The sequence below is a fragment of the Coturnix japonica genome, unplaced genomic scaffold (assembly GCF_054131305.1).
Source record: "Coturnix japonica strain WE unplaced genomic scaffold, WE-NBRP24 Scf080, whole genome shotgun sequence".
NCBI classification, from domain to species: domain Eukaryota; kingdom Metazoa; phylum Chordata; class Aves; order Galliformes; family Phasianidae; genus Coturnix; species Coturnix japonica.
Window position 1 is genome coordinate 339,057 of NW_028188983.1, and position 13,870 is coordinate 352,926.

The 13,870-nt window shown below is 50.2% G+C and overlaps 1 protein-coding gene across 2 annotated transcripts in view; it reads right to left on the reverse strand.

Annotated features, from left to right (window-relative positions):
- The window catches only part of LOC107325788 (RNA 5'-monophosphate methyltransferase), a 31,897-nt gene that overhangs the window by 16,201 nt on the left and 1,826 nt on the right, over window positions 1-13,870 (reverse strand). Inside the window, exons 2-5 of one of the 2 annotated variants that reach the window (XR_014941416.1) lie at window positions 10,428-10,536; window positions 10,318-10,350; window positions 3,057-3,186; window positions 2,891-2,952 (exon numbers count right to left, since the gene is read on the reverse strand). Coding sequence is in view for 1 of the 2 variants with exons in the window: in XM_015886945.3 (XP_015742431.2) it covers window positions 12,688-13,302 (615 nt within the window). In the remaining variant the exon portion in view is untranslated. Of the gene's footprint in view, window positions 1-2,890; window positions 2,953-3,056; window positions 3,187-10,317; window positions 10,351-10,427; window positions 10,537-12,165; window positions 13,303-13,870 lie in introns of those variants that run through there. The other variant, XM_015886945.3, reaches the window with a different exon arrangement.

The window sequence follows — 13,870 nt, forward strand, 5'->3', positions numbered from 1 at the left end:
TGCCTCGGTTTCTCCCATACTTCTTCATGTGCAACCTAAGACAGGATCAAGCTTTTATGTGGTTTCTCTTTGGGGAGGGGGGCTGCTCTATAGTTTAGTTTTCCTAACCACTTAAACAAGCAGGAATGAGGTTTAAGCAGCAGAGAGGCAGTGATTTGTACCACTACTACCATCTTCCCAGATAACTCAGCTTGATGAAATACTCAACCCTGACCACAGGCATCATTTGGTGCCCATCCATCACCCCTCAGCTCTTGGGGGCACACAAAGCCAGCAGCACCCACTGGGGGAAGCAGCCTCTTCACAGGGAATCAGCCACATTTGGCTGCAAAGCAAATGCCATAATTGTCTCCAAGGTATCTGGAGAAGGGAGGGAAGAGCAGGGGAGGGTGGAGGAAAACACGCCTGACCCCATCAGCCCATCCACACCTCTCCACGTGTCTCTTCACAGGGAGGAGCATCGTCGGCATGGGCTTTTTTGACCATATAAGGCCAAGTTCTTCTCTTCGTGGCCAATCCAGGAAGAAGGCAAACACCTGAACCATGCCCAGTTTGCCAAGGCCCACCCTCCCCTTCCCACGCCCTGCCTTCTCAGGCAGGCAAGCCAAGCTTTACCTGCAGCAGGGCAAGGAGACAGAGTCTCCAACCTGGCACAAGGCAGAGGAATTCTGCCCTGCATGAATCCACCATGGGGCACAGCGCACGGTCAGGGCTTTCCTCTCCTGCAGCCCTTCAGACTGCTTGAGAATGAGCTCAGTTTGACTGCTGCAGGGAAAGGCTGCCCCAACACAGTCGTTGCATCTCACAAATCCCACCTTTCCTCCAACTATTTCCAGTCATGCACCATCCTAGACTTCTTGTTCTGTCCCACAGCCAGCCTGGCTGCTTTGTTTCCACCTCCAGCTGTGCTTTGCTTGCACAGGGCAGCCCTAGGGTCTCTACCTCCCAAATAGTGCCTGGGAGACAGCAGTGCCTGTGCAAACCTGCTAAGGGAGCTGCAGCTTTGGGATGCCCTCAGCCTACCTTTGGTTTAGAGGAACAAGCTGGAGGGAGCTCCATGCATTTCCCAGTCACTGTGGAATCCCCAGCACAGCCAGAACTGTCGAGATGAGGCTGACAGCCTACTAACCCAGTGGCTCCTAGTCCTGGTATGGCACCGCATCCCTGAGAGGAGAAACAAAGGACAAATTTGGACCACCACTTACAGATTAGTGACAAAATTAAGTACATTTAAAAACCCCATCCAGACCTAAAGCTGCTACCAGCTGGGAGGGATACAGGAAAGACCCTGAGCTGCCAGCCCTCAGTCCATCTCCAGGCCCTACTGCTCTGCTGCAGCCATACACGTGCCAACTCTGCCTTGGCTCTGCATGCCAGCACCCTGACCAAACGAGCCCAGGAATTTCAGAGAAACCAGAGTTCTCTTGTTGTGCTGCCAAGATTCGGTACCTGCCTGCCAACAATCCTGGTTAGAGTGGGACAGATTCCAGGAGAGTTGTGTCAGCTCACTGCCCTTGGGCTTATGGGGTGGGAGTGCCAATAGGTCCCACGCCTCCACCTCCAGGCATGCCAGGGACTCACAGCAGCTGCTGCTTCAATGCACTCCCCACCCAAATACCTGCGTGTCCACAAGGCTGTCATGGGTCTGGAAGAAGCCTTACCTGAAACAAAATGGAAACTGGGTTGGCTATTTGGTGTTTGCCCCTGTGCAGCCCTACAGGAGGACAGAGCTCTAATATGGGGGCAGAGAGGGTGGGGGTCAGCATGTGGGAGAGGGCAACATTTTGTTCTCTGGAAGGTACAAATCCAAATGATAGCACTGCTCATTTCCCAGCACCTCCTGACCCACCGCATGCACACACCATTAACAGAGCAACATCATCACCTGCTGGCAGTGAAAACCTATGGGAACCCAGAGCAAAAAGGCACTGGGAGAAGCAGAAACTCTGCCCAAAGCTGAGGACGCAAAAAAGACAACTCAAAGCTTTGCAGCTCAGACCAGGCGCTGTTTGTACCAGCATTCACATACTGCAAGCACAAATGGCAGCCAGCTCTTTAAGACAGCTTTCAGACAAGGAGCCCAACTGCAAACTTGCTCTGGTGGCTCAGCTGGGCAGGCAGGCACTACCAGCAGGAAGACCAGCTCCCGTGGGACTCTGCAGACATCAGCAACCAGAGCCTGCGTCTGGGGCTCAGTTTTGAATCTGCCTGGGAGGTCATGCAAAGTCCCAGCTACTGCCCCTTCTCTACTAACTTTAAGCATTCAAACACCTCAATACCCCTCAAAAGCCTCATCAGAAACACTCGAGTGCTCATGGGGGGATCTGAGCAGCACAAGGAGTTACACAAACAGCAAACATTCACCCTTGGTCAATGCTGGCAGTCTGGGCCCTGACCACCCAGCTGTGCTCCCTCCCAGCCCAACAGATGTCTGCAATGCAATACATTGCATAGCAGCCTCCAATCCTGATGCATCAGATTGAGCTGCAGCAGATTGAGGCACGGAGGGGCCATGGTGAGCTGGGGCAGTGCCCAGTGTGTAGGGCAGGGTAACAGAAAGTATTTGAGATTGCACATTGGCCGAGATGAGTCACACAGAAGGACGGGCAGTCCGGAGCTGCCTGCTCAACTCTCCACCCCTACCTGTACATTAGCCTGGGAAGAAGTGAACCGTGGGAACTGGGATATCACATCAGGCCAAGCAAGTAGAAAAACATGGCTGTTGCTGAGAAGAGATTAAAACTGTCCATCTCTGCAAAGCAGTGACTTAGAGAGAGGAGCAAAACCCCAGAGCTCAGCAGGTCTTGGTGCTGGAGATTGGCTGCTCAGCCTGGCACCATCCCCGTGGCAATCAGCCAGGTATTCATAACATAATGGGAACTGTGCTCACCTATTCCTGCCGGGGCCTGTGTGTGTTTGTGAGATTTCATAGACACACCCTTCAATTCAAGGCTTTGGAATAAAAAAAAAATACTCAGCACCTGGGGAGGAGAAAAGGAGGGGGGGGAAAGGATAAGGAACCACTTCAGAGCTGAGGAATCCCAGCTGTGACTCACCTGCAGCTCTGACGCAGGAAGCAAACAGGGCTGGGAACACCAGGAGGGGGTTGAGATGTGCAGGGCCAGGCAGCCCCTCTTGCATGGAGGGTCCCTCTGCTGGGCTTGCTCAGGATCCAGAATCCTCCTCCTGCAAAGGTGACACCAGGTTGGAGTTTTGCTCATGAAAATGCACCCGGATCATTTTTCAGCATTGCCAAACCTGTCTGCACGCTGCCCTGCTCCTTGTTCTTTACATGTCCAGCTTTCCTTCACTCTACAGCACCAAAATTGACTCCGAGAGTGCACCAAACCTCCTCACTTCAAACATTCCCACCCTGGTTGTGTCCCAGTTCAACACCAGGACCCTTCCCAGCCCATTGCTTCAGCCCCCCAGCAAACACGTGCTTCCTCGAGCTGCCCCAACCAACGTGCAGAGAAGGGTTGACACCTCAAGGGAACAGAGAGCACCTGGGTTCTGGTTTCCAGCTCTTTCAGAGCACCCAAAAGTACCCAATGTGATCTGTTTGCTTCCACATACAGGTTAAATGCAGCAGGGCTAAATGACACCACAAGCAACAGAAAACAAATGGTAGAACACACTGAGTAGGAAGGGAACAAGGAGATCACTGAATCCAGCCCCTGGGCCTATAAAGCATTAAATCAAACCCTATGTCTGAGAGCAGTGTCCCAATGCTCTATGGGCTCCATCAGGTTGTGGCCATACCCAGTGCCCTGGTGCTTTCTCCATCTAATTCTGAGCCCACCAGGGTGCTGTGCAGTCCCATTTCTGATGGAGAAGAAGCTTCCATCCATGCCCACCTGGCAGCTTCCCGGACAGCCAGCTCACACTCACAACAAACACCTATGGGACATGTTCTAACCTGAGCACTGAATTCAGTTCTCCTCGGAGGATTCGCCCACATTTGTATCTGGAGCGTGCTCTGCAGATTATACAACACGTTATTATTTAGGGCAGTGATGCCAAGAGGACCTGGAGAAGAAGCCTCCGCTTCACGAGGTCCTGAAGGATCCCAATGGGACCGAGGAAGAGGATTCAGCACTTGGGAGGACTGAAGATTAATAGAAAAACCAGAACCGTGAACTTCAAACTTGCTCAGAGCTTCTCAGTCTTTGTTGAGACTTTAAGTAGAGTAAGAAGTAACTCAGAAATCTCAGTGAGCCTTGACTACAGCAGCACAGCAGGCCTGGCTCCCTGCAGAGCTCATAGAGCTGCAATAGGCCCCTCTGAGAGCTGCTTCTGTGCCAACTTCTCCACCATTTAGTGAGAAGTCGGAGCTTTTTGCAAACCATCCCAGCCATGCAAGGAATGGGGTGGGGATGTTTTGACACAGCCTTGGATCACTTACAGATCCCACCCAGCTGTGTCTGTGCTCACCTAATGCTCTCGCCGTCCTCTTGTTTCTCAGGAACATCCAGCAGAGAGCAACTCAGAGAAGCAAAATGCTTCACAGAAGCTGCTATAGAAACACTGATTTCCACTGCAAAACCTGCTTACCAGTCACTGCTTGGAAGGGAGGGAGGACATAAAGCCCATAGGGGTCTTCTCTCTTTACTCTGGAGTTTAAAAGCTGAATTTGTCTGCAGTTTTCAGACACTGGGGAGAGCATCCCTGACTTCACAGGATCGTATTGGTATGCAGCATTAGCCAAATACTCTAGATAGCCACATAAAGCAGGAACAGAAAGGCCAGGAGTGACTTTGGCACTCCTAAAACAGTGGTGACAGACATAGGTAGGGATGCTTAAGAGCAAGGAGTCCCCACACACACACATTTATGTTCCCCATCTATGTTCCCCATCCATGCAAACACTGCTCTGAAACCAGGAGAGCAACCACGGCAGGCAGACAGCCCCTGGGCTGGGGAACCTCAGGAAACACAGCTCAGGCTTCTCTTTCCACCTGGCTGGGAAAGGACAATCCCAGGCTGGGCCACCCAGCCCTGCAGGGCTCTGTCAGCATTGTTTGCAGCAGGGTGAAGGCTGCCGGCCCCACCTGGCGCTCCCCTTGATGCATTTGCTGAGCTCTGATCTGACGGCGTCCATCGCCGTGGGGAGGGAACTGCTCACAAACAGGGCAGACGGCTCCAACCTACTTTCATTGGGTTTTTGCACAGAAGGCAAACATCAGAGGCTTCAAAGCTCCCCACATCAGCAAATCGTCTGGCGAGCATCTTGGCAAAGAAATGCCAAAGGGAGGGAAGTGAGGGGATTCTCTCCATTCATCTGCTGCTCCTTTCCTTTCCCCAACCCCCCCAGCCCTGGGCACAGATCAACCTGCTCCTGCCATCCCCACTGCCCCCCATCCCTGTTCTGCCATCATGCAACCACAGGGCAGGTGCCTCTGCCCCACAGCAGGTGCACATGCAAAGCAGTTCCTATGCTGGGGGGAAAAAAAGGAGTTGTTCTGACTTATCACACAGCCAGCTTGTACTTCTGCTACATGGCATCCACATATCGAAGGGAGAGGAATCAGGATGAGCCTCTCTCTGTGGTCTCCCTCTACATGACCTGGAGTTGAGCATCTCTGCTCTGTGGTCTGCAAACCCACCTTTGTGTGACATTACAGCAGTGCTGCTGGGCTCAGCACTCACCTACCCTGGGCTCAGCAGTCAGAGTAGGGAATGGTAACCAGGTTCTGCCCCAACCAGCTGCTCTGGACCCATCACCAACCCACTCCCCTGGAACACAAGGCCCTCAGTAATCCCCCCCATGAAGACTCCTGGTATGCAGCTTCTTCTCCCTATCTCTACACACACACCCACAGCATTAACAGCTTTACTCCTGGCTTTACGAGCATTTACACACTCAATAAAGCATTCTTTTTGCCTTGCAGTTGTGCCAGCTCTTTGTAAATCCTCAGCACTCTTCCTTTTGAAGCTGGAAGAGAACCAGGCTACCTCTACCAAAGCTCTTTGCAGCACCTTTCAGCTCGCAACTCCTTAAAAAGACTTTCCTCCCTTTCCCCAAACCTCTGCCCTTCTGAGTCATGCTCTGTGCAATGCCTGAAGTCAGCACTTCACACGAACCAGATGAAGCTGGTCTTTGGAAAAACGCAGACACATCCATGCAAGAGAACAGGGCAGCGACCAGCCAGGACCTGCAGCCCTGGCAAGGAGCAAAGCGGGTTTGCTGGTGACAGCACCAGCTAGAAATGCAGATCAAGAGAGAACACGGAGGAGCAGAGCAGCTTTCCTCCTCCCCACCTCCCCCCCAAGGCAAAGATCAATGTTTGGGACACCGACTGCTCACCTGGGAAACTGGCTGCGGGGAGAGAAAGGCCTGACACAGGCTGCTCTTCCTTCACATTGCTCCCCATGCAGAGCCCAGGAGGTGCCCCAGGAGCACCCGACCCCATTCCCGAGTATCCTCTGCATTTTCTCTCCTTTCCTCCCCCCCATCTCCAAAGCAGTGACACCTCTGCGAGCTCCCTGCTTCCTTCCACTGAGCCGCAGCCCTTCAGACAGCATCTTTCCCACTCGAAACCAAATGCTTTATTATTGCACATTTCCACCCTCTGCTCTCAAGTGGCTTCTCCATGAAGGCAAGGCTGACCCTGAGCACTGTGCAAAGTGTCACAGAAGCGGCCACACCACTTTGGAAAGCCCCACAGAACGTCCTGAGAAGCAGAGATTGCTCCAGGTGAGGCAGGAAAGGGGTTTTCACAGCTCAATGTGACAGCCCTGATCCAAAGACAAGGTCAGCCTCAGAGGTGATCTGCAATGGGATCACATGTTATCGAGGGCAAACAAAATAAAAAGCAGATCTCTTCTGAGGTATTTGTCCTGTTTAGCAATTGCTGGTATTTGAGGAGAAGACTAAGCAGCACCTTCTTAAGTAAAGGTTAATAAAAAGGTAGAGTTAAAATTCAATCTGAGTCAGTCAGGAATGCACTGCGGGCCTCCCTTTAGGGGCTGGAGGGCAATAAATAATTCAGCATCTGCCCTACTTGGCCACCCCAGACAAGAGGAGTCAGCACTGGGAATGTCCAGAACACAGCAAATCAGTCCCAGGAGACTGAAGAGCCCTGGATAATAGCCGCCACCACGCACATTCCTGAAAAGCTCTGGCTACTTTCACACAGTGCCCTGCTAATCCACTTGCTTCCACAGCACCAGCAACAAATAGGCTCCATTGCAATGCAGCAGGAGGGGACTGAGGGTCTCTATGCAGGGGGTGTAAAGGGGGAGTGATGGACTCCAGACCCCAAACAGAGGGCCCAGCTCTCATACACCTCTGTATACACATATAAGATAATGCATCTATCAGAAGGGTTTATGAAAGCCTTCCCTCTCCCTTATGCTTTCCCCAAGGAGGAGAAGGAAATTCTCAGTGTGCAACCAAGCATCCCTCCCCTTGCACCAGCCACTCACAGAAGTGCCACTTCACTTTCCCACCACCATCTCCCATGCCTGAAACAGGGATCTTTGAGGAGGTAAAGGAGATTAAAGGGACACAGAAAGAGCCGAGCAGCCTCCAAGGGCCAGCCAGGAGAGGAGCCGCCCTGCTTCTCCCTTTTGATCTCCGCGTGAGCATCACGGAGCTGCCCTTGGCTTTTGATGTGTCACCCCAACAGATTGTTCTCTGACAGCAGGGCAGGCCTGTTGCAGCATGACTGCTCCTGGATTTCAGCTGCTGGGGGAACAAAGCTGCATTTCAGCAGCTTCCACACATTTCAGAGTCTGGGCTGACCCCATGGGTGGAGGGGAACTGAGAAGGCCAAGGAGGGACACCACCTTCAAATGCAGCTCTAACTAAATCCCCGTCAGTCATGCGGAAGGTGCAGAAACTGCTACCACCACAATAAAATGGAGTGACATAATCTGGCATCACAAAGCATTACGCAGAAGGAAACAGGGCAGAGGATCTGCAGTGCCATGCCCAGTCTTTGGCCTGCTGTATATGACTTAGATGAAGGGAGTTTAATCAATTGCACTTTAAATGAAGATCAGAATGCTCTTAGAAGGACGAGTAAGACCCTTGTTTCACAGAAGTACAGAGAGCTTCACTGCTCTGAAAGCATCGTCCCTCAAAACAAAACCTGCCCAGAATCACTGTGCCCTGCTAAAGGCCCGTGGATTTAGTGGCTTTGTTGCAAGTGAGAACAAAAGCCCAAGCAGCTGATAACATGCATTTGGTAAGCCTGATCTACAACCGACCCAACTTGGATTCGCTGGTCAACTCAGGTCTGCACATCACTTTGTATTCACTGAGCTCAAGGGCTTAACACATCAGGTTATCCCTCCCTGGGAATAAAAGAGCACAAGATGAGCAGTCTGAGGACAGCAGCTGCTTGCCCCAGTCCCATGGGCAGCTGGGGCCAAGGCTCAGAAAGGAACCCACATTTTCCACCCTACAACCAAGTTCTTTGAGACCTGAGCACCCCCCAGTCTTGTCAAAGGGTTACAAGCAGATCCTGAGCCCAGACCATGACCCCAACTTTCTTTTCCAAACTGGAGACCCCTTTGGACTCTGAGAGCAGTGGCTGACCCAAGTGTACAGTAAAAAGGACACCAAGAAAATCAGGTGTTAGCTGACAAGATGTGATGGCAAGGCTTCTGCTTGTAATGCCAATACCAAGTGCTCTCATTTGCTACTTAGCCAAACAGGATGGCCTTCAGCACAAGTCCAGAGTGAAGACAAGGGAAGCCCTATCCTATAAGCCCCCCCAGCACTGAGGAAGGGGTTCTTCACACCACCAGCTAACCTGGCAAACCAGAACTCTGCAGGAGGACTGGCTCACACCTGGTAGAGAACAGGCATCACGTGTTTGGGCCATAGCTGCTCTTCTCTCAGGTCTGCAGCGTGCCAGGAACAGACTCCAATACTTCACAGGGCTGACACCTCTCACTTTTCTCCTTTAATTCACAGGCTGCAAAGTTCCAGGAAGAACAAGAACAAACGTGCCCTCAGCTGAGCAAAGGAAATCCGAAAACTTGCAGCTTCTACATACAAGCTTGTAGTGGCAAGCTGCTGGGTTTCCAGCTAGAGGAAGCTGCTTATGGGAGCAGACACGCTGCTGCCAACTCTCAGTTCCTAAGCTTGATTCCTCCACTCCCGGCTGCTCATCCATTATGAAGAAAGTGGAATGAGACCATTTATAAACCCCGCTGCCATTTAGAATGGACAACAAGTAGTGTCTGCGTGGCTGTCAGTACGTACGGGTGAAGGAATGGAAGCAGACAGCAGAGAGGTGTTTACAGCACTTGTTTGATCTGACAGCTGTTAAACTGATAAAGTAGCCGCTGTTGCACCATGTTTGCACGCTGCATTCTTCCCCACTCAGTGCATTCCTTGCTCTCATCCAGCACAAGACCCTAAAAGACACAGAACTGCCCCTCAGCAGAAGAGTTAAAGAGATTAATTTCATAGGAAAAAAAAAAAAAAGAAAGGGATTTCTCATCAACTCAGTTTAATTTACTTCCTACAAAGGCTGGAAGCCGCAGCAGAATCACCCAGAAACTGGAACTCAGCCCCAACTTTAATAGTGACCTGCTCAGCTCCAGCTATTTGGTCTGGATTTTTCTACCCAAGGAAGGAGGATAATTATACACAACTTGCTACACAGCGGTGGCGCGAGACTTAATTAGTCAGAAAGCTTTGAAGGTACAGCGCCTAATTAATATCTGAAGCGGCTGCAGCGCTCATTACATACAATGGCATAGCTCACAGCTGATGATACAGCTCAGCTCATCAGGCCTTTTTTCATCCTCAAAAGTGCTGCGCAAACATCCAGCCCGTATTCCACATCAGAAATCTCCACGCTGGTGGGTGGATACCAAACTCCTTTCATGGATGGAAAAACTGAGGCAAAGTCTGATGGGGCCCAGCAACAAACCACAGAGCCTGGGAACTCAATGAGGCTCTCGCATGGGAACTCCCAGTTTGCTGCTGGGGTGGAACTCCAGGTAGGCTCCTGCAGACAACTGTGGAGCCATGGGGTTGGAGGGAGCAAGCAGGATCTCCTTACTACCCTTCAAACATGCAGGAGAAAAGCATGACACAAATTGAGTGGACCAGGCAGCAGAGAGTGTGAGCACGCACCCATCTCACTTTGTTTTAGCAGCAGCCCCATCCCTGTATTGCAGAGATGAGCATAGAGGCTTTTGCACTGACTTTGCCATCCCTGTAGAGCACCCTGGGCTCTACAAAGGTAACCTCAAACAAGCAGGGATATCTCTGCTTCCCCAGCTGCACAGAGAACGATTACCACCCAGCTCTGCACAGTGAGATAGAGCACAAGTGTCAGTCTTAACCCTCACCTTTACTTTCTTTACATCCTGGCTCCAGGAGACCTGTGAATACATCTTAACTACGTTGCAAAATGCAGAGAGCACAGAGTGTGTAAGAGAAATATTCTCCAGAGCCTTACATAAGCACAGCAGTAGAGATCCACAGGCTTTCTTCTGTTGCTGTGTCATGGAGCTGGGCTTCCAGCTGTCTCATCTCATGACACCCTCCTGGAGAACAAAAACAGCGAGCTGAAAAGAAAGCAGATTATTATTATTACTATTAAAAACTGTCTGCTAAAGGGTTGACTCCATTCCATTCTACTTGGTATCTCAAGAACCACGCAGGGATTTATGTTGACATCAACTTAAGCAGAGTTTGTGGCAATATCCAAAGGAAGAGAAACAAAACACACTGCTGTGCTAAAGTTGAACAGAGTAGTTTTGGAGCTGAGCCATCTCTGAGACAGTGGGACGTATTGATATTAGCAATTTAGAAGCCCAGACTCGAGACAGATAAGAAGTCACCATACTGTTACATACACACTGGGCTGGTTTGTAGGTCTGCACACAGCCAGCACGTAAAGGCTGCAAAACAAAAAAGAAATGAGGAAATAAGAAAACAGAGACTTTCAACAAGGAGCAGACCAAAGGGATCACCCAGGCAGATACTGATCTATCACTCAGTGCAGAAAGAACATAAAACAGGCTCGCTTTGAAGAGGAATGTCATTCCAGATGGGTGCAGGGAAGGTCTCCTGTAATTCTTTGGGTTGTTTACCTTCCTAGCAACAATTTATTAAGGTTTTCAGACAGCTGTGCAAATTCCCACGCAGAACTGAAAGGCAGAAAACCCTGCTCACCCCTTTACAACACACATAGGCCAGGTCTATTTTCTACATATTTCAAAGAGGACAGCAAGGAATGTTGACACAACCCAACAGCTGCAGGCTGCACGATACTCCAGTGCCACCAGCTGCACAGTGCAGGGAACAGCAGTGGCTCAACCACCCCTGAGTCAATGCAGCTCACCCATAGACTGCAGCCCACGTCAGAAGTGCCTCATTATCAAAGAGATAAGTGGGATTCATATATAAGCTGAAAGAGAGAGATGGGTGAACCCTCAAGAAAACGCAGGATGAAGTTTTGCTCTGCTTTCCCACAAGGATAGAGGAAGCTCACCCCCATAAGCACTCTTTTTCCACTCTCACATATCTATCCATGGGTCCTCAACCAGAAGTCCAAGGGCAGCCCAGCAGATCACACACAAACCCTTCACTCTTTAATCCGAGCTCATTATAAATGAAACCAAAACTCTTTGATTTCCTATCACTGCTAAACTAAAACAGTGCCCATGCACAAGAACTGCTAGACAAGAGCACCTCCTGGAGGAGATTCCCTTTGGGCACACACCTGGGCTTTCCTCAGTGCACAATAAGGGAGCTGCGTAACTCAGAGCTTCAGAGGAGTCATCACTTATCTATTTCTGTGTGTCACAGCCTACTCATACAAGCTGTTCATCTGTTTGAACAGCACCGTGCAAGCGTGACTCCTGCTTACTATAAAAGCCAGCAAAACCACTAAGCAGGAAGGAACTAAAGCCAGTAGGGAGATCAAGCAAAGTGAAGTTAAATTAAGACATTTTACTCCTTGTTTTTCCCTTTTTCTTCCCAGATCTTACTGAACAACGAGAAACAAGCCAGATATTGGGATATTTTAACCTTACTCAGAGATAGCATTCAAACTTCAGGCTTACCAAAGTGGCACTTAGACCTAAGAATGCAATGAAAACATATACTCAGCTACAAGAGTCTATGAAAACTGTGAAAAAAAAACAGATTTAAAAGGGGAAAAATAAATAAATGATCACAAAAACAAAGTGTTTACTGATAAAATTATATTAGTTTTATTCTATTTTAAGGATACTGTTACAAAGAGCTCTCACTTTGTTACATGCTTCAGTGCCCAGCCAGACACATTCTGCAATGACCCAACTTACTCATGGCTGGTAAAGCAGGCTGAGTGTTTCCCTTAAGCTTTCTATGTAGAAAACATGACAAGAAGCAGAACAAACTGCATCACATGAGTCGGTAGAAATGGTTTTGCCTTCCCTTTCCTAGAAAGGCTCTGTGGCCAAAACCAAAAAGGCATGTTCTCCCTTCTTGCAGGGAACATTCTTGGTACAAAAAGAAATCACACGTAGCTTGGATTTCAAATGCACCTTCTAGGAACAGCAACCTCAGAACCCACAAGATGGGTCAGACAAACACAACAATGCACAGATATTAGTTGGCTTAAACTCCCTATGGAGGTGAAGGTCTGACCCCAGTAGGGATGCAGGAATTCCTGCATCTGACTCTGTAACTTGCCTACAAACCCAGGAGCACACAAAGCCCTTTGTCAGTCACTGCTGCTGTTCTGAAGTCTCCCCGCCCTCGTGATGTAAGCCATTGGATTTAAAAAGCAAGAGGCTTCTGTCCCAGCTGGTGTTTCCAAAGCAGCACACCAGCTCCATGGTGCAATCCCTTGTTAAGATCTGTGTGATCCTCTCTGCCATATCCCCTTTGATGGCAAGAGATCGGAAGTGATCGAAGTCATTCCTGCCCAGCTTCCGCAGGCGGCGGGCAGCTGCTCGGTAACACTTCCAGGGCTGGGGTTCAATCAGCAGGTACCTGCACAGAGAGGCCAGGAAGGCCAGGAACTCCACCAGGCCTCTGTCCCCATGGTTCAGGTGGATCCACATGGTCACAGACATGCAAAAGCTGATGTCAAAAGTGGAGCGGCCAAAACGGCTCAGGTAGGAGCTGAGGAATGGCTCTCTGGTGTTGGAGTCCATGATGTCCAGGTTGGCAAAGGATATGGAGTTAGGGAAGGGGCTGCTCTGCTGAGCCCTCTCAATCAGCACCGGATCAATGTCACAGCACAGAAGGTGCAGATCCCTCCCATCTGCAGGCTGCTCCGGGCTGCCTTTGCCCTCCTGAAGGCCAAGCAGATGCCGGTATAGAGCCACACTTAGCTCCTGCAGAAAGGAAAACAACAGCAGTTCACAGTGCACTGCTTCCTTAGCACATCACCGAGCACACAAGATCCCATTCTCAGCAGAAAGATCCAAGCACCACCTCAGAGCTTTCCGTCAATGCAGTTCAGAACAACAAGCTCACTGACACCTTCCTTTCTGAACTGAAAAGCATCACAGCAGCCCTGACTACCAGAGAGGCCATACAGAAAACACAACTAAACCCACGTCACCCCTCGGGTGGTGTTTGCAGGAAGAAAACCTGAGTATGAATGAGTTTTACTAACAAGAATTGTGCTGAAGGTCCTCATCAAGTGTTACCTGGTTTCCCCAGGTGAGCCTCAGAGCTTCCTGGCAAGACCTGGGCTACTTACATATGGAGTAACACATTTCTTCTTCTTCTGCTAAAGACATTTCCTGACCATCACACTGCAGCATAAGAGGGTTAAGGAGGGTTTTCCTTTAGCGGAGTGCGCCTCTAAGTGGCAACCGAGTTTATTTCTCATTAGAGGAGACCTGATGAAGCTCCTGAACGACTTTAAGAGCCCCGAGCTCACAGCAGCAGGCGGGC